The 27,450-nt window shown below is 48.1% G+C and overlaps 1 protein-coding gene across 1 annotated transcript in view; it reads right to left on the reverse strand.

Moving 5' to 3' along the window:
• The window catches only part of LOC144797585 (hydroperoxide isomerase ALOXE3-like), a 228,639-nt gene that overhangs the window by 153,186 nt on the left and 48,003 nt on the right, over positions 1-27,450 (reverse strand). The window contains exons 2-3 of the mRNA XM_078668252.1: positions 19,717-19,921; positions 531-615 (exon numbers count right to left, since the gene is read on the reverse strand). Of these exons, the coding sequence (XP_078524378.1) occupies positions 531-615; positions 19,717-19,921 (290 nt within the window). The remainder of the gene's footprint in view (positions 1-530; positions 616-19,716; positions 19,922-27,450) is intronic.

Genomic DNA, 27,450 nt, shown 5'->3' on the forward strand with positions numbered 1-27,450 from the left:
GAGGCAAGTGCAAAGGGTACATTTTGGAAAATGCTCACAAAGTCGAAAAGGGGAATTGAGTACCTAAGGTGTGGTAATGTGTGGTGACATCCCCACCATCACCCTAGTATTTAAGTTGTACATTTGCAGTGCCCCTTTAATGTTCCTACTAGAGATAGCTCTCCTGAAATTCTATACACATTGATCAGTAGGCACAGTAACAATGTTAGGGTGGGCGACTCTCAGGAAAGTTAAGGTAAGATCATCCACAGAGGAGATCCTTCAATACCAGAGATCATCATTGTTCACTTAAGAAAGAACATAAACCCCCCCTCCCCACCACCGAAAACAAACCTTCCCTTAAAGGCTATAGATTTAGCTGCTGGCTAAACTACACATTACTTAAGTTAGTTTGTCTGTATAAATTCTCATAATTAAAGTGCTGAAAGTATAATGATGTCCATTACAATAAAGGTGAAGCAGAATTTTGTATCTCAGTTTCTAAAGAATTAGCGCTATATAAGTTTACATAACGTAGAATAATAACTCACTTGTAGGTCTCTCGTTTTTCTTTCAGCTCATTCTCCCTCTGCTTTAGGAGAAGGGGTTTGTGAACTGCTGCAGAGGCCAGGGAAGCTGTTCAAAAAGGGAAAAAGAAAAAATATGTTCAGATGCGTCTTTCATTGAAGAAATGAAAAATTTCACAGGAAAACAATAAAAGGCACTTAAGATAGAATGTGATGCCTATCAAATGTAAGAAAGAATATCTGATTCTGGTGATGCTAACCTGCTTCAGGAAGAGAAGAGTGGGACTAACAGGTAACACATTTGAAATTGTCCAATGACCAATTGTGGTAGATTTCCCTTCTATAACTGTAAGGTGTTCCTGCTTAGTTTCGTTACTAGCCTTCTGACATCTTCCTTGAAAAAAGAAACAAGGACATCTGTTCCTCCTACACCCTCTCCACCTCCCTTCAGCCCCCCACCTTCACAGATTCTTCCACTCCATAGAGGGACAACAAATTGGCAGGTGTGTCAATCTAAAGATCCCCATACAGCATAACATTCTTCCACTACATCAAACAGACCACAATATGGAGTTGACAAGAGCATGTAGAACTACCACAATATCAACTTTACTAGATACTGAGAACCCTGTTGTGAAACTACAGACCCAGGTAGTTTCGATTATTCATGAACTCCAACAAATGTTGAGACATCAAGCTCTCTCTGGATGTTCATCCCTGGCTTCCAAAGAAATTCTGGATCAAATTCAAGGTGATCTTAAGTCCATGAATCCATTTGGGGCCAAGACCAAGAATACCTGCAGAAACTGGCCCTACACATCTCTTCAGTCACTACTCTTATTATCATCCACCCTTCTGATTTATTAATGACTATTAAAGAGCATGAAGCATGGTGACAGATCTATGGCAGTGCAGTAACCCCCTATTGTGGAGCACCATCAACCCAGTGATGAGGACGTTTGTTTTTACAAGTTCCACAGTGTAATATTTAATAACTTTCCAATACTTGATCCTATGGAGGAATTATACATTCAGTCAGACGTTGAATGTTCCCAGGTGAGAAGCGAGAATAAAACACCCTTCAATCGACAAGTTTAAGGGTTTCATGAGACAGTCTGTTGTCATTGTTTTGAGGAACATAACATATTCACAACTTCAGTGGTTTTTCTCTCAAGTGTTTTTGCCCTTGCATTCCCCTTTGATCAGGCACTCATTTACTCCCTTTCACAGAATTGATATGAAAAGGAGCTTCCATTTTTTATTTTTATTCTGAAATGACAGGATTAATTTTTGGGTGCATTTGATTGACTAGTGAGTTCACCTCTTCTTAGCGGGAAAGTCTGGCACAAGCAACAGCCGAAAGACAAGAATTTGTCGAATTAAAGAAGTTTGACCATGGCAGACAATCTCAATGAGTCCTTAGCTGCTGTCAGATCTTCCCTGCTACAACAATAAAGCAAAATAAAAATCCCTAAAATATATTGTACATGTTTTGCACGCATCAGGTGCAGCCTTTTCCTTCAGGGTAAAAAGGCTCACATGTGATTCATCAAAAATGGAAACCATGGCAAAAGTTCCCTGGGATAGGGCATGGCATGATTCTTTGTGGCCTTGACTGTAGGACATGATTTAAGTTTAGGGGTTTTCTTTCAAGTTAAATAATTTTCTAGATATTTAGGCAATTGGGACAAATGAATGCAATATGAGGGGCTTGAAATACATTCTAGAACAAAACGAAAAGGATAAAACAATTCACTTATAACCAATGTCCAATAACTCCTACCTTGGACACTGGTTGCACCCTAACACACCATCTAGTATCAGTCCTGGAGTAACTGGACCCCACTATCATTTTATGGGGGAGTTGTAACAAGGATTTTAACATCTATACATTAGCATTCATATGCAAGTGATGGCCTGCATTGGATATAGTAAAAGATTGGTGTGTGCGAATAAGCTATCAACCAAGGGCTAAATATTATTTTAATGCTTATTTATAAATGTATTACAGTGTTATGCATTACTGCTAAATTACCTTTTGCACACGAAATCAAAATTTACCATGAGTAGTGGAAGGATTTCAGAAGAAAAATTTGATTTATTTTTTACTACCGTAGAAAACCATAGACTTCCTTATCAGAGCTACATACACAGTCCAGCTAGTAGGTACAACTAAAAAGTAAAATCCTTTTTGAAATATTGATTTCACCTTGACATTTATCATTGTTATAGTTATGTGGAACATATTTAATGGTTAAGGGACAAAATATTGCAACATGCATTGAAAATGTCAGAGTACTGCATTGCTTAATGCCAAATTCGTCCAAACCTAATCCGTAATGTGAATAATAAATACTGTAATGAGTTTCCGTTGGCAGTTGAATGATGGTACCGTTTTCTGTAATCAGTTGCTACAGCACTGTGGGTGATACAAGGGAGGGTGAAGTTCTACTCTGTTCACAACAGTTTGCTTCAGAAGTTGGTTGCTAATTTAAAAAACGCATGCAGTAGTGCTTCTTGAATTGCTATACAGTTGGTAGTGTAGAGTAGAAACTTAGTCAGCTTCTAGAATATCCATACTGCATTGCTCTAACTTTCGGCTCGTCCTGAGTATGTCGAATCATTTTCAATCTAGAGACCCATACACTATCTTGTGTCAGTTTGTGATTAGTATTTTTATTCTCAATATGTACAGTGTAAGGTTGATCGGTGAACCAGAGGGTGGCAGTGATGAACCAGAGGGTGGCAGTGGTGAACCAGAGGGTGTCAGTGGTGAACCAGAGGGTGGCAGTGGTGAACCAGAGGGTGCTTTGATGAACCAGAGGGTGGCAGTGATGAACCAGAGGGTGACAGTGATGAACCAGAGGGTGGCAGTGGTGAACCAGAGGGAGGCACTGATGAACCAGAGGGTGGCAGTGGTGAACCAGTGGGTGACAGTGATGAACCAGAGGGTGGCAGTGGTAAACCAGAGGGTGGCAGTGATGAACCAGAGGGTGGCAGTGGTGAACTAGAGGGTGGCAGTGATGAACCAGAGGGTGACAGTGATGAACCAGAGGGTGGCAGTGGTAAACCAGAGGGTGACAGTGATGAACCAGAGGGTGGCAGCAGTGAACCAGAGGGTGGCAGTGATGAACCAGAGGGTGGTAGTGATGAACCAGAGGGTGGCAGTGATGAACCAGATGGTGGCAGGGGTGAAACAGAGGGTGCTGTGATGAACCAGAGGGTGGCAGTGGTGAACCAGAGGGTGGCAGTGATGAACCAGAGGGTGACAGTGATGAACCAGAGGGTGGCAGTGGTGAACCAGAGGGTGGCAGTGATGAACCAGAGGGTGGCAGTGGTGAACCAGAGGGTGACAGTGATGAACCAGAGGGTGGCAGTGGTGAACCAAAGGGACGCAGTGATGAACCAGAGGGTGGCAGTGATGAACCAGATGGTGGCAGTGGTGAACCAGAGGGTGGCAGTATTGAACCAGAGGATGGCAGTGATGAACCAGAGGGTGGCAGTGATGAACCAGAGGGTGACAGTGGTGAACCAGAGGGTGACAGTGGTGAACCAGAGGGTGACAGTGGTGAACCAGAGGGTGCTGTGATGAACCAGATGTGGCAGGGGTGAACCAGAGGGTGGCAGTGGTGAACCAGATGGTGACAGTGGTGAACCAGAGGGTGCTGTGATGAACCAGAGGGTGGCCGTGGTGAACCAGAGGGTGGCAGTGATGAACCAGAGGGTAACAGTGATGAACCAGAGGGTGGCAGTGGTGAACCAGAGGGTGGCAGTGATGAACCAGAGGGTGACAGTGATTAACCAGAGGGTGGAAGTGGTGAACCAGAGGGTGGCAGTGATGAACCAGAGGGTGGCAGTAGTGAACCAGAGGGTGGCAGTGATGAACCAGAGGGTGACGGTGATGAACCAGAGGGTGGCAGTGATGGACCAGAGGGTGGCAGTGGTGAACCAGAGGGTGCTGTGATGAACTAGAGGGTGGCAGTCATGAACCAGAGGGTGGCAGTGGTGAACCAGAGGGTGCTGTGATGAACCAGAGGGTGACAGTGATGAACCAGAGGGTGGCAGTGGTGAACCAGAGGGTGCTGTGATGAACCAGAGGGTGGCAGTGGTGAACCAGAGGGTGGCAGTGGTGAACCAGAGGGTGGCAGTGGTGAACCAGAGGGTGGCAGTGATAAACTAGAGGGTGGCAGTGATGAACCAGAGGGTGGTGCTGCTAAACTGACTGGGAGGCCTGTGGGTGTGAGCCCCAGTGCTGCTGAGCTGCCCAGGGGTTGTGAGCCCACGCGCTACTGAACTGCCCTGGGGCCCAGTGGGTGTGAGCCCCCGTGCTGCTGAACTGCCCCGGAGTACTCTCAGTGTGAAAATCATTTGTGCTCAATTGCCTGGGAACCCTCTGGGTGTGAGCACACATTGTGCTAATTGCCCCCCTGCCCCCAGTACATATATACCCGTACCGCACAGCACCATTATGCTCTTGCACCATGAAGTCTGGTGCTTGGATGCTCCTGATCCGTGTAGGTGTTATCACCATCTGGTGCAGTCAAAATGTAAAGTCATAACTTGCTACACAGCACTAATAAACTCGTGTCCCCCCTGGCACCGGTATGCGCATGTTGCACCCTACTGCCAAGCGCCAGCATATGCCTGTAAGGGCCAGTTTGGTATGAGTTGGGACATTGTCCAGCAGCAGCAGCTGCATGCGCCTGAACCCATTTAGCAGGATCAGAATGGCTTTGTACCAACACGCGGAACAGAGCAATCTTGGACATCTGAAGGATTCTGGGGTCCTGTGCCAAACTTATTTTTGCATCCATGAGTTTCCCGAGCGCCATCCTGTGACTAGGAGGCTGCTTTCTCCTCATCTGCTGCTCTGCTCGGTCTCTGACCCTTTATAAACAAGATGCATGTGAACTCCCATAGAAGCCCCGCCCGTTTGGCCCCGTCCAACACACACTAGTGGTATGAAACGTCTTCGCGCCCGTCCCCACTATAATGGCCAGCTCACTCAAGGGACCTCGGTGCCTTTTGGCACGCTGGCAAAGCTACAGGCACACGTGGTCACATATTTGTGCAAATGGCACAAAAATCCGCGAGTTCGTGGGAAAATTTGCGAACACGCAGATTTTTTTTGCCATTTGGCACGAATTTGCGGACCGCGAGTTCGCAAATTTCGCCCATACTTAACATACATGCCCAATTGAGAAAACTTAAAACCGTCCGCCAGTCGGACGCCCATAAATGGTTTTCCCTTGACCTCAGGGTAAAAAAACTAGTCGTCCGCCAAAAGGAACGTATATGGAGGAGAGCCTACGACCCACTCGAAAAGACCCGCTACTCGGCTGCTCGAGCAGACTATATGAAAGCTATTACCCTAGCTAAAGCTGCCTTTTTCTCCAGTATAATTGAACACTCGGATAATAAATCTAAGGATATCTTCGCCATTGTCAATAAACTCTCTAACTCTGAAAGAACCCTGCCCAAGCCATTGATCACTCAGGACCTATGCAACTCTCTCAACCAATATTTCCTGGACAAAATCGCCACTATCAAATCCAGTATCCCCGCCATTGCTCCACCACTTCCTACCCTGGTAGATGTTGCCAGCACCCGCTCCTTAGATCACTTTCCTTCTCTAGAAGCACTCTCCCTACAAGCCCTCCTGAATGGGGTAAAATCCGGATCTCCTCGAGATTGCTGCCCCCCCCCCCCCACATCCTAAGAAATATATTTGCTGCAGGGGGCAGAGCTAGCCAGCGACGGAGATGGCCACTTGATCCGTCGGCTCCTCCGTGTTCACAACTATCCATTAAATTATCCTGCCCTTGCCGGTGCCACGCTGGTGACAAAATAACGCGACGCAACTTTAGACCACAGAAGGATCGGAACATAAGCCCTGTGTCTGCGGCGGATGCAAAGAATTGCCGTGGTGTGCTGGTCTGCCCGCCCTATCGGGGCTGAAGTCTACCTGGCTCCCCGGCTCTTACGCTGCAGTTGGGGCCTGCACGGAGCTGCACCTCGAGCTGGGTGGCCGGAGAGCCGCTGCTAGGCTGGGAGAACGGCACTGGACCTACATAGGGAGACATCACGGACACAGAGGTGAAGAGGATTCGACTCTCCCGCTGCCCAGCTGCGGCGCAACCCAGTGCTGAGACGACAGCTAATCGAGGTCCCGGCGTGAGTCGGGCCTGCGGAACTGCACAGCGCTGCTGTGGGAACTCGAGGAGTTTCTGGTGCCCGCTGCCCACTGGTCGCTTATCATCGAGGCTGGGTCCGACATTGGAACGCTGGTGGAACCGGTCTTGAGCTCTGCACCCCCCGCCGCTGCGTGGGAATACGTAATAAACAACACAAATGCCAATACTGAACTATTCTCTAAATTTTGTTATAACCCATATGAACAAAACATACTGGTCTGTTTGACTTAACGTCACTAGTTTATTATTTTATTTGTTTCACTAGTCCGTGTTTTTTTTAGTTATTTTATCATCAAAAACACTTTTTGTGCATATACAAAATATACAATTGAATACAATCTGTGATCACTCTCTATACATATTTACAACACACACATTCCCAATTTTCTTGGCCAATACATTCAACCTACATTCATACACTCCCAAACATATAACATAAGTCCATAGAGTGTGGCCCTTTGTCAACAAAGATGTTTTTTAACATATACAGTCTATGTGGCCTAGTATCCTATTTTAATACAACGGTACTACAAGTTCAAGTTCACGTTTATTTTATTTTATTTGGTTCTCCACTGAGAACCACAAATATTTAATACACCATATTCAATTATAAACCACTTTGTTAAAAAGTTTTCATTCTAATACAAAGGTAAAAATGATTTTAAAAATTTAAAAAGGTTATAACATACAAATTCATTTGGCGGAGCTTCACATAGGATAATTAATTCGTGTGCTTTGCTGATTCTACATTTCACGTAGATTGGTTGTAGAAACCTTTTTCTTACCATAGCAACTGTTGCATTTGGGCAGGTGAACAATAGATGCTCTAAGTCCTGGTCTCCACCATTACACAGATTACAATTAGTGCTTTCTTTTAAGTGCCACTTATGCGTTAGTGTTTTTACAGGAAGTATTCCTAATCTGAGCAGAACAATCAATCTCCTAGCCCCGTGATTAAGATTAAATTTTATATACTGTTGAGGGTGATTAAAAGCAATGGATTCAGCGACATTTTTATAAAGAGGCAATTTAAAACAATGCTGAACGTCAAGGTCAAAGCTGAGTCTTGGGGTAAAATGTTTTAGGAAGAGTTTCAGGTGGGCGGGTGTCCAGGATAGTAGCAAGTTAGTATTGGTCTCTGAAAGTTTGAAAGCAGTTAAGACATTTCTTGTAAATACATGCTTCGATGAATCGCGTTCAAATGTTTCTATTTTAAGCAAGGATCGAAGCGTTCCTTCATCTGCATGTAGGAGGTTGAATGCCCACCTGATGATATTAGCAATTCCTCTGGCATAGGCACTAGTTAATGAAATCTCTAGGCGGAGGGCTTGTACTGGTACAGCCTGGGACAGCTTCGTGAGTTTCCGTAGGATCTTACCTTCTTTTAGATCTAAAAAGCTCCATTGGCTTATTGGTATATATTCCAGAGCGTATGATAGTACTGGTGGAATCTTTACACTATATACCTTAAGCATGGAGAAGAAGTGTCTTTGTCCAGAAGCGGCGTACAGTTTTAAAAGTGCTCCCATATGCATGTCCGATTTCCGGGTCAAATTCAAAGTGTGGGGCCTATTCTGTAAAGTCTTAGTAAAGATTCGACCTAGGTAAGTGTAATCATTTACGACTTCCAGCCTTTTTCCCCTAGGGACCAATGGAATTTGATGCTCTTTTTCCTTCCTGAAAACTGGCCTATTTTAGTTTTTGCGATGTTCGGGATAAGATAGTTTTCCTCCGAGTATTTGTACAGTGCCTGGAGGCTCCTTTGCAGTCCAAATGGAGTTAGATCTAGTATAATTATATCATCTGCATATAACATCGTGTGTATTTTGTGGAAGGCAATTTTTGGAGGAAAATCACATATCTGCTGAAAACGTTGAGGCAAGTCACTAAGGTAGAGGGAAAACAATAAGGGAGCAAGAAGGCATCCTTGCCTTAGGCCATTTGGGGCGGGATAGAACTAGTAAGACCCTTTTCCCTTCCCATTTGAACCTGGCACCAGGTGTTTGTATGCAATGATACAAGTATGTGTAAAAGATTGTCCGGGATGCCCATTTTGGCAAGTTTTCTCCAGAGTGTTCCTCTATCTACTCTGTCAAATGTGGTGGAAAAGTCAATAAAAGCAGCATATACGACCTGATATTTAACTGTCACGTATTTATCTAAGATGGTTTGTAACACCGCAATGTTATCCGTGACAGAATGCTTTGGTCTAAAGAAATGTTCAATTGGAACTAGATTTTATATGTTCCTAACAAAGTCCTTCTAAATCTTATGGTTGACAGTGGGCCATCTAAGGTCGACGCATTTCGAACTCCCCAATTGCGGGGTTCTCCTCAGGACCATAAAATTCTAAAATACAAGAAACAAATGTGTCAGATAAAGTCCCATATTCCAACATATTACATTCTTAAACAAACAGACTCAGCCACTAGTCGGCTGCCTTATGCCTACCTTATTCCTAATGAATATAATTTCCCTTTGGGATGGGGGTTCATGTAATGTAGACACCGTGTTCTAGACAAAAACAGACAGTAATACAAGAACATTAATAACGTTTTATAGTCTTTTCTGGCCGCTATTCAGCAAAAAGCAATAAGCATCTAGACCACAACGGTGATTTGAAACGCTGACCTTGTTCACGTTGTGCGGTGTGATCAAAAAGAAGAATCTGGGCGGAAAGAAGCTAAAAGTTACTGGAGGCAGTTAGACCGAGTCGGTCTTAAGAACCACAATTGGGAGTTACACTAACCTTACTCTTATAGTCGGGTCACTGGGGTACCTAAGAACAGACATAGATGATCGGAATTACCTATCAAGTCCTGCCAAAAACAAGCATTTTCTTGGCTCATTCGACGTGATTTAGCTCTTACCCGGTATCAAGCACAAATAATCCGATCCGGGCTCGAGAGCTGCTGCCGGCAGTCACCGTTTATGCGATCCTGCGAGCACAACGCAGAGTGATCAGTTAGTTGTAATATCGCTCTGGTGAACACGCTGGGTGAAAATCTATTTCACTTTTTCTGCTGCTTACATTTTTCACTATCTGCTTCATTCGAGGTGCTCCGAGTTTTGGCCTTCGAAAGTGACTTTGTCACTTTCTACATTCCTTCCTGATCACAGGCTCATTTGATCACTTTCCTTCCCTAGACGCACTCTCCCTACAAGCCCTCCTGAATAGGGTAAAATCCGGATCTCCTCGAGATTGCTGCCCCCCCCCCCCCACATCCTAAAAAATATATTCGCTGCAGGGGGCGGAGCTAGCCAGCGACGGAGATGGCCACTTGATCCGTCGGCTCCTCCGTGTTCACAACTATCCATTAAATTATCCTGCCCTTGCCGGTGCCACGCTGGTACATAAGCCCTGTGTCTGCGGCGGATGCACAGAATTGCCGTGGTGTGCTAGTCTGCCCGCCCAATCGGGGCTGACGTCTACTGGGCTCCCCGGCTCTTATGCTGCAGTTGGGGCCTGCACGGAGCTGCACCTCGAGCCGGGTGGCCGGAGAGCCGCTGCTAGGCCGGGAAAACGGCGCTGGACGTACATAGGGGGACATCACGGACACAGAGGTAAAGAGGATTTGACTCTCCAGCTCCCCAGCTGCGGCGCAACCCAGTGCTCAGACGACAGCTAATCGACGTCCCGGCGTGAGTCGGGCCTGCGGAACTGCACAGCGCTGCTGTGGGGACTCGAGGAGTTTCTGGTGCCCGCTGCCCACTGGTCGCTTATCATCGAGGCTGGGTCCGACATTGGAACGCTGGTGGAACCGGTCTTGAGCTCTGCACCCCCCGCCGCTGCGTGGGAATACGGCGGTGCGGCGGGCTGCGCTCTTGACCAGGGTTGTCTTCTGCGCGACGTCCTGGCTTCGCTGTGGGCCTATGCGGGGGCGGACTGAGGATTGCGTCGGCCACGAGCCATCAAGGCACCGAGAGAGCTGCCACGAGTCGTTTACGTGAGTACTTGGGCATCCAGGTTGGGACTGACGGACTGCGCCACCGGCTGTGGGAGACACAGAATAACGGAGGCCCGGCTTGAGATGGGCCTTCTCTGCGACATCGGCCCGAGGTGGGGACTCGAGGGCCCCTGCTAAATAAGAGGAACATTGCGGTCCGTGGGACGATAATTACCTAAGGCTTATTGGCCCTGGCAGCTCTCGCTGGCCGTGCAGGGGTGCAGGAGCGCAGAAATTATCCCCGTGCTGCGTGCAGCCTGGTAGGCCTGTGATTCTGGTGCTAAGTGTATCGTGGCTTGCAGGTGACGTGCAGGCCGATATATGTGTGGTGCTACAAACGCCGGTGTGAATGGTGGAGAACAAAGTACACCCTCGGAGGGGATGAGATTTTGCTAACTTTAACATGAGTGCGGTTGGGACTGGGACACGGCCCCGGGGCCTTACCCCGCATGTGCAGACACTGCCTAGCTGCGCTGAGCTCAGAGAATCGCAAGTGTTGATCCCTAATTGCTTGTGGATTTAACCCCTCCACTTCAGCCGGGTTGCAAACTGTGTCTACCACAGGACACTGCTTAGTGGCATACTATGACTTGTGGCACTGGTAATTGGCGATCGGACTGCTGAATTGGTAAGGTACACACTACAGATCATCGAACTGTTAACTGTTCTTGTGCAGGAAGATTGACGGTGGCAAGATTCCGCGACTGTTGAGCAGCAGAGCTGGCTGCGGTACACTGACATAAATTCGCGAGGGGCCATGACGCTCCGCTAGAGTTCAACGTGTGAAGGGGTCACACCGAACGGAAGTGCCACGTCAATCTGCACTGGTGAAGGCACATATCGAGTCCCGAGAGAAGACCATAGCCGTAATATTGCACTCCCTGTGAAGGCTCGAGTGCTCGGTGACTAGACGCCCGCGATATCCGTAGCCAAAATGGGTCGCCTGGATGAAACTCAACCTAAGCTCTCCTTTGACACAAACAGCAGCAGGAAAACTAAGGCCCCGGACCCATCCCTTCGCGACACGGACGAGGGGGCCGAGAAACAAGGCGTGGATAACGTCAACGAGCCTGATATTAGAGGTATTCTCATGGCTATGGAAAAGAATCTGCAAGGTGGAATCGCCTCCCTGGGCACAAAATTGGACGCCCTTACATACCGGATGGATAGGATGGCGGAGCGGCTTGATAAGCACGCAGAGAGACTCGACATGTCGGAGCGTCGCATAGGGGAAGTAGAGAAGGCACAGACGACACTCGACACGGACCATAAGCAACTTGGAAAGGTAATACAAATTCTACAAGGTAAAGCTGAGGATTTAGAAGCGCGATCGCGCAGATGTAATATCCGCATCACGGGTCTTCCGGAGACCACCCAAACGGGCAATATGGAACTGTTCGTTGAGGCACTACTCCGACGGCTGCTTGGCGAGGACGCCTTTTCGGGTATGTTCGTCGTAGAGCGCGCACACCGGATGCTCGGCCCGAGACCGAAACCTGGAGCACCGCCTCGGCCTGTGGTAGCTAAACTACTTAACTACAGGGACCGTGACACAGCGCTACGGTTGGCGCGTGAAAAGCAACCGCTCAACTACGAGGGAAGCGCGTTATCCCTATTCCCGGATTTTACCGCCAAAGGACAGGAAGCGAGGTGACAGTTTGTCCCCATGAAGAGGCAACTGCGGGACTTTGGAGTTGACTATGCGATGCTGTATCCTGCCAAACTGCGGGTCAACAGGCAGGGTAGATTCACCATTTTCACCGACCCGAGGGCACTACAAAAAGCCATGAGAGGCTGGCGTAAACACACGTCTGGAGCAGAAGGAAATGGAGGGCTGGATGAAGCGGCTGGGAGGGTCCATGGACGATCAGGACTAATGCAGATCAACACGAAAATGTAAGGTATTTGTATGTTGTGGTCGGCGCAGATGGAAAAGGATGTACATTACTGTTGCCAATGCTGGCTTATTTCACAGTGGGACTTTCACGAGGAATGTGACACATTAGGTCCCCTTGGGCATGTGGGTGAGAAGGGGTGGAGGACGCCCCGACACAGTGAGACATTCTTCTGATGCATTACATGTTGTTTTTTCCACTGAACTTTATTATTTACCCCAGGATTGCATTAGTAGTAGGGATTTTAGTTCTACTGTAGATGCAGAATGTGGGCACCCTGCTTCTTACCACCTTACATAAGTGTAGATAGTTGGCAGGACGCGCCAGATCTGGGGAATAACACAGAAGTGTAGTCACAGATCAGAGTACAATTAGACGCAATTACCGATATCATAAGCGGAAAGTGAACACTGGCGTTATTGTTTTTTATTCCCTTTACTTGATTTGTTTTGCTGGGGGCACCGGCGAGGGCATGTTTTTACTACTATGGAGATGGAGGGGCAGGGCGAGAAGGCTGGTGTACTGGACTAACACTGCTATAGACTCACTATGAGCGAGCTACCTGCGCCCCTGTGTGTTTACCACTACACCACTAGTAGGATAGTAGGAGTGCCTTTCGCTTTTTGATGCTGATGTTTTTGAGCTTGTTGTTGGGGTGCTAAATGTAGCGGGTGGGAGGGAGGGGAGTGTGAATGGCTCTAAAGGGTTAGAAAGTTTGGGGGGAAGGAAGGGGGACTGGGCAGGGACAGTTGGGGACATAGGCGCGAAAGAGTAGTATAGTCCACTATATTCAGGACAGGGGGGGCAGGGGGGATGTGGGGAGGATTGAATTCAGGATTTCTAGGTGGGGTAGGGAAGGTTTGGGTGGAGGGGCGCGGCCAGGTTGGGGATAGGCAAGCGTGGGGAGGGGAGGGATGTTTTACTCAGTTTTTCCTTTATTGGTATCAATGCAGATGGTAAATTGTGTATGTGTTAAATGTGTCACAGAGACCGTGCAAGACATGACAGTTGGGTATAGCACATGCTGCTCCCTCACGCTCAGGGAAGTTCTGACGGATCTATAGGAACAATGCCACCTCAATGACCCGAATTCCTCCGGTTACAGATTCTGACCAGGTGCCCCCCCGGGTCTGCCCCTCGAGTACAACACACACAAGATAGCGACAGCATAGCTCTGCTGACGTGGAATGTACAGGGATTAAATGATCATAGGAAGGTCAGGAGGGTACTACAATATCTAGCACGACATGGTATAGATATCGCATTACTGCAGGAGGCACATCTCTGTCCGGATAGCCCCACGCTGCAATACAGGGGCCTTCACGGCAGGGTGCATGCTGCTGGTTTTACCTCCAGTGCTAGAGGGGTGCTTACTTGGGTGAACCCAAAGTCATGCTTGTCATTTTCCCCTCTTGAGACGGATGCAGAGGGTAGATATGTTATTACTAAATGTGTTGGGAAAGGTATGACTTTCGCTGTGATCAATGCATATGGCCCTAATTTTGATTGACCTTCCTTTTATGTGAGTGTTGCTAGTAGGATTTGAGATCTGGGGGAGAAACATGTTTTCTGGGGGGGTGACTTTAACCTTACACTATGTCCAGCTATAGACAGATCTGACGGCCCTGATAGACGGCCCTCTACCTCCGCTCGTGTTCTTACTGCAGAAATGACTAGACTGGGAATGCATGATGTCTGGAGGACACTATACCCGACTAAAGGCGGATACACACATTATTCCGCACAGTATGACATACATACCAGAATTGATTATTGGCTCCTCTCCACACTTCTCCTAAGCCGTGTGCGGGCTTGCACAACGCTCCCGCGTACGTACTCTGACCACTCCCCAGTGTTGATTTCCCTGCGAGCCTTGACAGGACGACCCCCTCCTTTCTCATGGCGTATGCCGCCTTATGCTTTGCTTGACGATGCCTTTCATTCTGAACTGGAGACTGACATGAAGGATTTTTTCGAAGGGAATGAGGGGACGGTAGAGTCATTCCTCACAGTGTGGGAAACTTTTAAAGCTTATATTCGGGGAATCATTATCTCAAAGCACGGGGGGTCCTTAGGTCCATCATGGACTGTCTGAAACTCTTGGAGACTCGGCTTCGAGAAATAGAGGCGCGTATGGCGCGGGAGCCTAGTGTGGATTTGACACAAGAATTAGCGCAGACGCTCAGAGAATACCACGAGGAGGCTGACGCAGAGATCAAACATCTAGGAAAATATGCTATCGCCCGTTCCTATGGGGAGGGAGAGCGCCCTGGCGCTGTGCTGGCCAGAATGGCTAAGGAACGCAGGCAATCCACACCCATACACATGGAACGATCTCCTGACACTAGAGAAGAAATCGCTGCTGAGCAGACCGCATCTCGTTTCCGAGAGTTTTATGCCACCTTCTATTCTACCAGGGGAACAATACTAGAAGATAGTATACTAGATTATCTCATGCACATACAAATGCCCTGGCTCACTGACACTCATCGCGAGTTTCTCGTCCGACTGTTCGAGTGAGAGGAGATAGTCTGGGCATTGTCGTCTATGAAGGCTGGCAGCGCCCCAGGCAATGATGGGCTCCCAGCATCTTTTTATAAAGCGTTTCCTGACTTTATGATCCCTAAATTACTAAACCTAGTTGAGCAGATAGCTGACTGTGGTACGATGCCTCCAACTATGCGTGAAGCCATTATCATAACTTTACTGAAACCGGGTAAATCATCTGGAGACTGTGCCTCATATCGCCCATTGTCCCTCATTAATGTAGATGCAAAGATCTTTGCGAAAATCACCGCCAACCGCCTTAGCCCACTAATTCCAACTCTCGTTGCACCGGAACAAGCAGGCTTTGTCCCAGGTCGCACCCTTACGTATAATTTACGCACTGTCTTTGCTGCCTTTCAACATACCCGTCCGGAAATACCTGCGGTTGCAGTATTTCTAGACATGGAAAAAGCCTTTGATTCCATTGAATGGCCCTTCTTACGACTTGTCCTACAGAGGATGGGGGTTGGTGAACTCTTTATTCAGCTGTTGAATACACTGTACACTGCCCCAACAGCGAGAGTCAGAATACGTGCGGTCATAACTGAGCCTTTTTCTATTGGACGTGGTACCAGGCAGGGATGCCCTCTTTCCCCCCTCCTCTCCGCTCTGGTCGCGGAACCGCTAGCCTGCATGCTAAGAGAATATCATGGCCACCGCGGGATCCGTTTCCCTGGGTACAATTTAATAGTCTCGACATACGCCAACGACACCTTGCTATATGTGAGAGACCCAGAGACTAATCTCCCAAGAGTGTTAAGGAAGGTGGTTTTGTTCAGCTCGCTATCTGGAATTAAAGTAAACTGGAGCAAAACTGTACTTTTCCCGCTCAACCCAGACAAAGTCGAATCGGAGTACCCAATTCAGTGGACCACTGATTCGGTCAGATACTTGGGCATACAACTGCACACAGACTCGGAAGTGGTCCTCAGAGAAAACTATGGAGTAGGAATCTCTAAATTGGAGGATGACGTTAGAGAAGTGGATAAGTCTTCCTCTCTCTCTTATGGGCCGCATCTCATTGTTGAAAATGACGGAACTACCCCGTTTTCTGTTCCTATTTAGCAATATACCGATGGTATTGTCTAAAGTATTTTTCAAGCAGCTGCATGCATTGGTGTTAGGGTTGGTCTGGGCTGGGGGACAGCCTTGAGTGGCGTGGGACATACTGGTTAGACCGTATGCGGATGGGGGACTGCAAGCTCCTGATCTAGAATTGTATTACCGAGCGGCTCAAGGTGCTCATGCACATGGTTGGATGCACGGCGCGGACAACACCCCTCACATTCGTATCGAACGAACAGTGGCGGATCAGACGCCGCTGCCGGCCCTACTTGCCCTCCACCCAGATCGGCGAACGGGCCTGCTAGATTCGCTCAATGTAGTCATTCATGCCTGGCACCACCTCATGGATGCACAAGCCTGTTCATTATTATACGCCCCGGAGGCCAAAATAGGGTGGTGCTAATGGTTAGGACCCTGTAAGGATCGCGGAGTACTGTCGGCGCTCACACAGTTGGATATCCATAAAATGGGCGATCTATTCCACGATGGGGTGGTTAGGCAGTCGAGCGATTTGGACAATGGGGACGGGCGTGGTCCCCCTCCCCTCACCCGGTTCCAATTTCATAGAGTGAGACAGGCGCTCAGAGATCTGTTAGGGGAAGACATGGCTGAGCCCCCGACGGTGACGGCATATGATTATATAGTAAAAGCTAAAACTCCCATTAAGCTTATTTCGCGACTTTACCACGGTACGCTCGCCCAAAAGACGACACATTACGCCAAACCCAGACTGGCCTGGCAGGCTGATATCGAACTAGATCTGACGGAGGACATATGGAAATATTGCTGTGCAAACATTAAGAGGGTGTCTCTGAAAGGTCGGCATCGACTATTGCACTTTAAATATTTAAATCAAGTGTACTACTCTCAGGAGCGGCTGTGCCGATACGGTCTGCGTGAGTCACCTGGTTGCGAACGTTGCACTGCACAGACGGCTGATTTTTTGCATCTTGCCTGGCACTGTCCTAGAGTTGCAGACTTCTGGAATGCAGTGTTCGGAAAGGTGAACGAGGTCTGTGGTTTGTCACTGTCCCCTACCCCGTTATTAGCGCTGCTGGGCTACACCAAAACCGTGGCACCAGAACATCGCAGACTGGTTGACATGGCTCTTTTGGTGGCTAAGCGATGTGTGGCGCTCACCTGGATGAGAGGTCCAACACCTACACTTGCCTGGTGGTCCCGCAATATGCTGTACTGCTGCACCCAGACGGGACTATACAGCAAGCTCTTACCCCCCCCCGTAATCGCCCCAAGAACTACTGGTCATTGTATTTGGAGAGGAGAACTGTGGAGGATGTTGAGAGCGCGGGGGTCGCCGGTTCAGATACAGAGATGACATGCACACCAGAAAGGGCTGATTTGGGAACGTGATGAGTACTCGACTTGCATTGATAATCTTGTGGTATCCTGTTGATCAAACATTGTTATTGATGTAGCGTGATATAGAGAGATGTACCTTGCTACAATGGATGAGGGGGAACAAATACAATGAGGAGATGATGGAGAGTAATGTGTACACAATGTAAAGTGTTATGAATACTGTACTGTGAATGTCGGCATTTGGTCTCTTGTTGTCTGAATGTATTGCTTGAAAATGCCAATAAACATAATAATAAAAAAAAATATATATATATATATTCGCTGCACTCTCCCCTCCGATTTTGAGATTTCTCAATGCATCCCTAACCCAAGGCGTGGTCCCCAAAACCTTTAAGGAGGCAGTTATTGTGCCCCTTTAAAAAAAAACAGGAGCTGACGCCTCCACATTATCAACTACAGGCCAATCTCCCTTCTTCCTTATTTAGCTAAGGTATTGGAGGCCTACGTCATGTCACATCTTTCAAATTTCATCGAGCAATCTAACTCTCTGAACCCCTTTCAAGCCGGATTCCGACCAGCTCATTCCACCAAGACAGTTATCACTGCTGTCTTGGATTCTCTCCATCATAACGCTGATAATGGAATTCCCCTGGCCCTGGTCCTATTAGATCTCTTGGCAGCATTTGACACGGTCGACCATGACATCCTTCTCGACCGTGTCAAACAAGCCGGGATCTGTGGCTCAGCCCTCGACTGGCTCAGGTCCTTTCTTAGTGATCGCACCCAAACCCTCTGCTTGGCCCCTTTCTCGGCCCCCAAACTCCGCTCTTCTTGCGGGGTTCCTCAAGGTTCCTCGCTGTCCCCCATCTTATTCAGAATTTACATGTTTCCCCTGATTCGGTCTCTTAAAACATTCAAAGTCGTCACCTTCAATTACGCTGACGATCTACAACTTATCTTCACCATTGACAATTCCCCTGAATCAATTCACGAATTCCAGAGCACTATGCTTCATATACGTCATTGGATGGACTTTAATCAATTGAAGCTAAACCCCGATAAGACCGAACTGGTTCTTATTGGTAAAAGCCAACTATTCTGGGGCCCGCACTATTGGCCACCAGAACTTGGCTCCCCTCCCACCCCTTCCAGCTCGGTTAAAAGCTTGGGGGTGCTCATTGACAAAGACCTGTCATTAAAGACCCAAGTGAACTCAGTCATATCTACATGCTTCTTCCAGCTTCGCAAGGTAAAAAAGATAAGCCGGATGCTCACCCAGCCAGCCTTGATCCAGGTGATAGCCCTTGTACTGTCACACCTGGACTACGCTAACGCTATCTACCTGGGCCTCCCGATCGCCCTTAGTAGGCGTCTGCAGATGGCCCAGAATCAGGCAGCCAGACTCATCCATCGAGTGCCACGCTGGCAATCAGCTAGACCTTTACTAAGACAACTTCATTGGCTCGCCATCTCTCAATGAGTCACATTTAAAACGGCTTGCATCACCTTCAAATCCCTTCATATTCGTAGTCCCCAATTCATCAACGATCTACTGCCTAGATACACCCCCTCCCGTAGCCTCCGGTCCGCCAATCAAAATCTCCTCATCATTCCTCACTATAAGTTCCAACGCAAGGGAGGGCACAGGTTTGCCACCCTTGCTTTCAAACTATGGAACTCCCTTCCCTCAGAAATTCGCTCCTGCTCCAACCTTCTGATATTTAGGAGACAATTAAAAACCTGGCTGTTTGTCCAGGCCCGTGCTTAATTTTCCCCCCGATTCTTCAGAGCATCTGTCGGTCAGCGCCATGAAACCTCTGGGTGTATGAGCGCTATACAAAACTTTGTTAACATAACATAACATAACTGTAAGGGCCTGTTTTCGACTTCATGGTCACAGCTAAAAATCCTAGCTGGTCCTCTCAGCCCTTCATCCTTCTAAGGTCAATAAAATGAGTACCATTGAGTTGGGTAAAAGTAAAAATCTGTTATTCAGTGCCAAGAGTGTGCTTTAAAGTGGTTTTGAATCCTCCAGTCTTCAGGTACGTGCTTTCTTCTTGAAGGAGTTAGGAGGAAGGTTGTTATGATATAACTACACATATTTATGCTGTGATGGATGTGCCAAAAACAGATTTGCATGTAAGATAAACTAGAAATTAAAAAAATGAAAAAGTTACAACTTGTGAGTAAGACATCCAGTTTGTGACTTGGGTGCTATGTTCTAATTCAAGTAGTGCTCTACCTGTTCCTTCAGGGAGCTCCACGGTGAGGTATCCCTCTATCCAGCGATAGCAAGGAAAGTGGTAGATCTTTCCAGTGGGAGATTCCACAGTGATTTGGTTGCAGAACCAGTTGTCCTCAGGGAAGAAGGAAAAGGGCTCTTTGTGAAGGCGGATGACATGTATATCCCCCAAGTCCTTTTTTTCATGGATTTGGTACTCGTCGGTCTGAAAACCAAGAAATCCAGCAGCATTATTTCACAGGACAATTTTTCATTTAAATGTACCAGCCACCAGGACAATTCAATAGCAGCAAGAATGACATTGCTCAGTTTCCTCCACCCGACTATTGTTATGTTTCAATATATATAAAAATAAGCAATTGGTTTGTCAATTAATTTAATTCTCCCTAAAGTCAAACAATTGTAAAACATGCTCATGATTACTAGTACATCATCTCCAAAACATGTGTTGTTAGATTACGTAACCAGGGAAGAAATTCCACTTACATCTCAGAACTTGGGGGCATATTAGCAAGGGTGGCGATAGGCAATTATTGGGCCGCTAAGCGGCGATAATTCTATCGCTCTATTAGCAAGCTGTTAGCGACAGCTTTTAGGCGATAGCGAGCAGTTTGGGGCCCACTTTGGGGTGCACCCAACCTGTTAGCGACTGAAAGCAGTCGCTAACATCGCTATCGCCTATTAGCAAGGCAGGCGTAGCGATGGAAATATTCCCGCTATCGCCAAAAACCAACGCCTGCTCAGACCAGTTCTTAGTCATGTTATCCAATGGGAGCATTTCATCGCTAATGCGTGAATATCGCTGTATTCTCAGCTATATTCACGCATTTCGCCGCTATCGGCGGAAAATGTATCGCTTTGGAGATAAACGTTGCTAATAGCAAGTTTTCTCAGCGATAAATTCCGGCGATGCTCAGCGATAAAAAAATCGTCGCTAAGCCTATTTAGAGATAAATATCGCTACGTGTTGGTAATATGCCCCCTGATTCCCAAGACATTGTTTTGCAGTCTCAGTTGTTAATTTTATTAAATGAATCGCAATTTCATTTACCCCAGTTTCCCTAGTAGTCCTAAGGGGTCCAGTGTCACAACTAATGCTGCAACAGGAACCAGTAAAAGCCATTCAATAACTTGATACTAAGGGTCAAATGGAGAAAGCTCAGCACCATACAAGGAGTGTATTTGGAATCAAATCATGCTGCATTGCCATGTGGACAAACAAGGACATTTACGTGATCAAGATCGACATTTAAGTAAACAAGCTAGAAATTGAATCATCCGAAAAAGACAGTGTTAGAAATTGGATTTCTGGTTGTTAGAGTAAAGCTTCCCTCTAGACACAAACTTTTGAATCACAAGGACTGGAAAGAATTGTGGCATAGCGCTCGAGCTGCCCCCTTTGTAACCTGGGGATCCAGATTTGAATTCTGGTCTCTGCCCTAGGCCCAACATTGTGTGATTCCGCGTAAGTCACAATCTCCCTGTACCTGAATGTGTGTTAAATGTTATTGCGTAATTTCCACTTTAAGTGGACAATTGAGTATTGTCTCCCAAGCCTTTATTGTTGGAAATGACCATCATCTGCATGGTGTAGAGCCAAATGTTTGCCTTGACTGTTTTTGCTAGCTGTAGAATTCTGTAAGCTTTACCCTTGCTAACTAGTGGTATATTGCTTGGACTTCTGCTTTCAACAAGCTAATTTTGCCATCCCATAATTGGCATATTTAACATACCTAAAACTCTCTAATAAATGCTACCTACAGTGTACTTAGGGCTTGCAAGTTAAATGTCAACAGTGGGCAGCAGCACCCATTGTGGCACCTACTGCAATGACAGCACTAAGATTGTTGCAGGCCTTCCTGGTGTGGCACCACTGTATAGGTTTAAACCCAAAATCGTACCTTTCAAATGAACCCTTTGACAGGCACAACCCATCCTTTTAATTACCAAGGGCCTGATTTATATTGTGGTGAACAGGTTACTGTGCCACAATGGTGACAGATTGCCCCAATGCAGAAATATAAATCCCATAGAATATAATTGAATTTATAATTAGGCAGACAGGATATCTGTTACTATTGTGACAGAGTTTCCCAGCCGCTGAAATATAAATCAGGCCCTAAGAGACCCCTAAGTAGGTCATACAGCCCTATAAAAGAGGAGTGCATGGTATGTACAAGTAGTACATGTAAAAGTTTAATGTTATGCATGTTCTTACAGTAAAAGAAAACCCTAATAGCTGCACTCACTGTAGCTGGGTTGGGTGTTCCCTAGAGAAGCACAAATACATTTAGGACGTTGCTTTTACCTGCTTAACCCCTTCGGGGCTAATGACGAGCTGGGCTCGTCATCGCGCTTACCTGTCCTGCGCGGATGACAAGGCCAGCTCGTCATCAGCCCCACCCTCGGGGGAAGCGCTGGCGCTCCCCCCGAGGCTCTCTGATCTTCGTTTTGTGAATGGGGGCGGCAGCGGAAGAGCTTCCGCTGCCGCCCCCGCCCCCCCCATGGTAATCCCTGATGACGTCAGCGCGCACAGCGCGCGCTGACATCATCAGGGATTCCCAGCGCTCGGGAAGCCATTTGCTTCCTGAGCGCCGGTGGAAGAAGGTAGGCTTTGGGACTCCGGCGGGGGTTTGGGGCAGCGAAGAGGCATCAGGGGAGAGGAAAGAGATTTTCCTTTCCCCTGATGTCTCTTTGCAGGGCATTTCTGCCTCACGATCGCGCACAGCGTCGCGATTGTGCGGCGGAAATGCCCCCACTAGACACCAGGGATATAATTTTAGTTTTTAGGAAGTGACCCCTTGGGCAAGGGTCGCTTCCAGGCGGGCTGGCAATATGTTTTCGTTTTTCTGCCCCCCCTGGGGGGAAATCGGCCCGTTTTTTCGGCCGTTTTGCCCCCAGGGGGGGCAGAAATTCCCCACTAGCACCAGGGATATGGATTATAGCCAAGATGGCGGCCATTGATTTTGTTTACGTTTTTCTGTCCCCCCTGTACCTGAATGTGTGTTAAATGTTATTGCGTAATTTCCACTTTAAGTGGACAATTGAGTATTGTCTCCCAAGCCTTTATTGTTGGAAATGACCATCATCTGCATGGTGTAGAGCCAAATGTTTGCCTTGACTGTTTTTGCTAGCTGTAGAATTCTGTAAGCTTTACCCTTGCTAACTAGTGGTATATTGCTTGGACCTCTGCTTTCAACAAGCTAATTTTGCCATCCCATAATTGGCATATTTAACATACCTAAAACTCTCTAATAAATGCTACCTACAGTGTACTTAGGGCTTGCAAGTTAAATGTCAACAGTGGGCAGCAGCACCCATTGTGGCACCTACTGCAATGACAGCACTAAGATTGTTGCAGGCCTTCCTGGTGTGGCACCACTGTATAGGTTTAAACCCAAAATCGTACCTTTCAAATGAACCCTTTGACAGGCACAACCCATCCTTTTAATTACCAAGGGCCTGATTTATATTGTGGTGAACAGGTTACTGTGCCACAATGGTGACAGATTGCCCCAATGCAGAAATATAAATCCCATAGAATATAATTGAATTTATAATTAGGCAGACAGGATATCTGTTACTATTGTGACAGAGTTTCCCAGCCGCTGAAATATAAATCAGGCCCTAAGAGACCCCTAAGTAGGTCATACAGCCCTATAAAAGAGGAGTGCATGGTATGTACAAGTAGTACATGTAAAAGTTTAATGTTATGCATGTTCTTACAGTAAAAGAAAACCCTAATAGCTGCACTCACTGTAGCTGGGTTGGGTGTTCCCTAGAGAAGCACAAATACATTTAGGACGTTGCTTTTACCTGCTTAACCCCTTCGGGGCTAATGACGAGCTGGGCTCGTCATCGCGCTTACCTGTCCTGCGCGGATGACAAGGCCAGCTCGTCATCAGCCCCACCCTCGGGGGAAGCGCTGGCGCTCCCCCCGAGGCTCTCTGATCTTCGTTTTGTGAATGGGGGCGGCAGCGGAAGAGCTTCCGCTGCCGCCCCCGCCCCCCCCCATGGTAATCCCTGATGACGTCAGCGCGCACAGCGCGCGCTGACATCATCAGGGATTCCCAGCGCTCGGGAAGCCATTTGCTTCCTGAGCGCCGGTGGAAGAAGGTAGGCTTTGGGACTCCGGCGGGGGTTTGGGGCAGCGAAGAGGCATCAGGGGAGAGGAAAGAGATTTTCCTTTCCCCTGATGTCTCTTTGCAGGGCATTTCTGCCTCACGATCGCGCACAGCGTCGCGATTGTGCGGCGGAAATGCCCCCACTAGACACCAGGGATATAATTTTAGTTTTTAGGAAGTGACCCCTTGGGCAAGGGTCGCTTCCAGGCGGGCTGGCAATATGTTTTCGTTTTTCTGCCCCCCCTGGGGGGAAATCGGCCCGTTTTTTCGGCCGTCTTGCCCCCAGGGGGGGCAGAAATTCCCCACTAGCACCAGGGATATGGATTATAGCCAAGATGGCGGCCATTGATTTTGTTTACGTTTTTCTGTCCCCCCTGGGGGCAAATCGGCCCGTTTTTTTTGCCGTTTTGCCCCCAGGGGGGACAGAAAATGCCCACTAGACACCAGGGATGTAATTTTAGTTTTTAGGAAGCGACCCCTTGGGCAAGGGTCGCTTCCAGGCGGGGTCTGAGTATGTTTTCGTTTTTCTGCCCCCCCTGGGGGGAAATCGGCCCGTTTGTCGGACGTTTTGCCCCCAGGGGGGGCAGAAATTACCCACTAGAACCAGGGATTTTTGTTGGGGCAATGTGTTTGTTTTGGGAAGCGACCCCTTGGGTAAGGGTCGCTTCCAGGTGGACATGATTGTGTTTTTGTTTTTCTGTCCACCCTGGGGGCAAATCGGCCTGTTTTTTTTGCCGTTTTGCCCCCGGGGGGGCGGAAAATGCCCACTAACACAAAGTTTTTAGGAAGCGACCCCATGGGCATGTTTGCTGGTGGTGTGTGTGGGGAGTGGTACTTGGCTGGATGGTGTGCGTGGAGCGGTGCTTGGCTGGCGGTGTGTGTGGAGTGGTACTTGGCTGTCGGTGTGCGCTGAGTGGTGTTTGGCTGGCGGTGTGCGTGGAGGGGTACTTGGCTATCTATGCACGGAGTGGTGCTTGGATGGCGGTGTGTGTGGAGTGGCGCTTGGCTGGTGGTGTGTGTAGAGTGGTACTTGGCTGTCTGTGCACGGAGTGGTGCTTGGCTGGCGGTGTGTGTGGAGTGCTACTTTGCTGTCTGTGCACAGAGTGCTGCTTGGCTGGTGGTGTGTGTGGAGTGGCGCTTGGCTGGTGGTGTGCGTGGAGTGCTACTTTGCTGTCTGTGCACAGAGTGCTGCTTGGCTGGTGGTGTGTGTGGAGTGGCGCTTGGCTGGTGGTGTGCGTGGAGTGCTACTTTGCTGTCTGTGCACGGAGTGCTGCTTGGCTGGCGGTGTGTGTGGAGTGGCGCTTGGCTGGTGGTGTGCGTGGAGTGCTACTTTGCTGTCTGTGCACGGAGTGCTGCTTGGCTGGCGGTGTGTGTGGAGTGGCGCTTGGCTGGTGGTGTGCGTGGAGTGCTACTTTGCTGTCTGTGCACGGAGTGCTGCTTGGCTGGCGGTGTGTGTGGAGTGGCGCTTGGCTGGTGGTGTGCGTGGAGTGCTACTTTGCTGTCTGTGCACGGAGTGCTGCTTGGCTGGCGGTGTGTGTGGAGTGGCGCTTGGCTGGTGGTGTGCGTGGAGTGCTACTTTGCTGTCTGTGCACGGAGTGCTGCTTGTCTGGCGGTGTGTGTGGAGTGGCGCTTGGCTGGTGGTGTGCGTGGAGTGCTACTTTGCTGTCTGTGCACGGACTGCTGCTTGGCTGGCGGTGTGTGTTGAGTGGCGCTTGGCTGGTGGTGTGCGTGGAGTGCTACTTTGCTGTCTGTGCACGGAGTGCTGCTTGGCTGGCGGTGTGTGTGGAGTGGCGCTTGGCTGGTGGTGTGCGTGGAGTGCTACTTTGCTGTCTGTGCACGGAGTGCTGCTTGGCTGGCGGTGTGTGTGGAGTGGTGTTTGGCTGGCGGTGTGTGGGGAGTGGTGTTTGGCTGGCGGTGTGTGGGGAGTGGTACTTGGCTGGATGGTGTGCGTGGAGTGGTACTTGGCTGTCGGTGTGCGCTGAGTGGGGTTTGGCTGGTGGTGTGCATGGTCTGGTGCTTGGATGGTGGTGTGGGTGGACTGGAACTCTGCTGGCGGTGTGTGAGTAGTTACTTTCTGTTGGTCACTACACACACTGCTAGTTGAGTGACACTCTACGCAGTCCATCATTTTCTGTAGTTGCTATGTCAGATATGTGGGCGTGTGAAAGTGATGGGCGGCTGGCGGTATGAATGTTTTGTATGTGTCACACGTACAAAAGGTGTATGAATGTCCTTACTGCCCCTGTGTGATATGGGTACTGGTAGTAGCAAAAGACTGACTGGCACCAAAGTGGTCAGGCACTTTAAAAAAATTCAAAAAATTATCCAGTGTCTTGATGCTAAACCTCATCTAATCTCATTTGGTCTAAGCCCTAATTGATGGCCCATCTGGCTGAATTTTAATTTGGGGGGCAAATTTGTGTGTTGTTTTTTTAATTGTTATATTGTTTGTGAAATGTGGTAGTAATTTTTTTTTCTTCTCTATTTTTGTCTTGTTCCAGGCTTTTGCTGTTTGGATTGTTGTAGGTTGCGTGTCTGTTTGCAGCTTGTGTAGTTGCTTGTGCTTGGTAAGTGAATGTATTTTGTACTACTTCCCCTTGATGTTTGTCTTTTTGAAAAAGGTTGTACTTCTAGCAGTTTGTGTGGCTCTGTGGTTTTTTTTTCAGCATTAGTGTTTGATGTGCACTTTGTTTTCTAATGTCATTTCTTTTTTTCTTTCTAGTGGGATTTCATTTCTTTTCGCTGTGTCTCAACAGAGTAGGTGCTGGTGAGTGTAGCTATATTTTGTAAGATTGAAATTGTTTTGGATTGTATTTATCTTTTAGTGAAAGCCTTACCTTGTTTACTTCTTACTTTGCACAGTGTAGGTTGTTGTTCACTTGTGTGTGCAGTCTTCTTGCTTTGTAAGGATAATGGCTAGTCGCAGGATTACTGCTCAGCAGGTTCTTGGTTTGCTTTTTGAGTCTTCCTCGGACCATGGTTCAGAGTCTGAGTCCGATTCGGACTCCCAGGAAGCGGCAGAAGATTCAGGCAGTGAGTTTTCTCTTCGCATGGAATCATCATCATCGGATGATGACTCTTCTTCTAGTGCTGATGAAGGGCCTATGGTACAGGAGGACATTGTGTTGCCGGTAGTGGGCCAAGAGGCACCTGTGTTGCTGCCTAGGGCCGCAAGGTTTCCTTTCTTTTTACGTCGGCAAGAGGCATGTGGGCTGGAGCCTGCACCCAAAAGGCTTCACATTGCTGTGGTGCGCAAAGGGGCATCTGGTGCTTTTTGTCTTCCTGCTGGTGTAGTGCAGCAAGAGGCATCTGGGGCTGTTAGGCTTCCCATTGGTGTAGAGCGGCAAGAGGCATCTGGGCCTGCTGGGTTTCCCGGTGGTGTAGTGCAGCAAGAAGCATCTCAGGCTGCTGGGCTTCCCGTTGGTGTAGTGCAGGAAGAGCCCTCTGGGGATGCTACGTCTTCTGTTGGTGTTGTGCAGCCAGAAGTATCTGTGGCTGTTAGGCTTCCCGTTGGAGAACAGCAGCAAGATGTTTCGGTGCTGCAGGCTGGGGTGGCTGCTCCCCCCGTTGATAGGGATGGCCTCTGGGTTCCCCCTGGCTTGGTGCAGCC

The sequence above is a fragment of the Lissotriton helveticus genome, chromosome 12 (genome assembly GCF_964261635.1).
Source record: "Lissotriton helveticus chromosome 12, aLisHel1.1, whole genome shotgun sequence".
In the NCBI taxonomy this organism is placed as follows: Eukaryota; Metazoa; Chordata; class Amphibia; order Caudata; family Salamandridae; genus Lissotriton; species Lissotriton helveticus.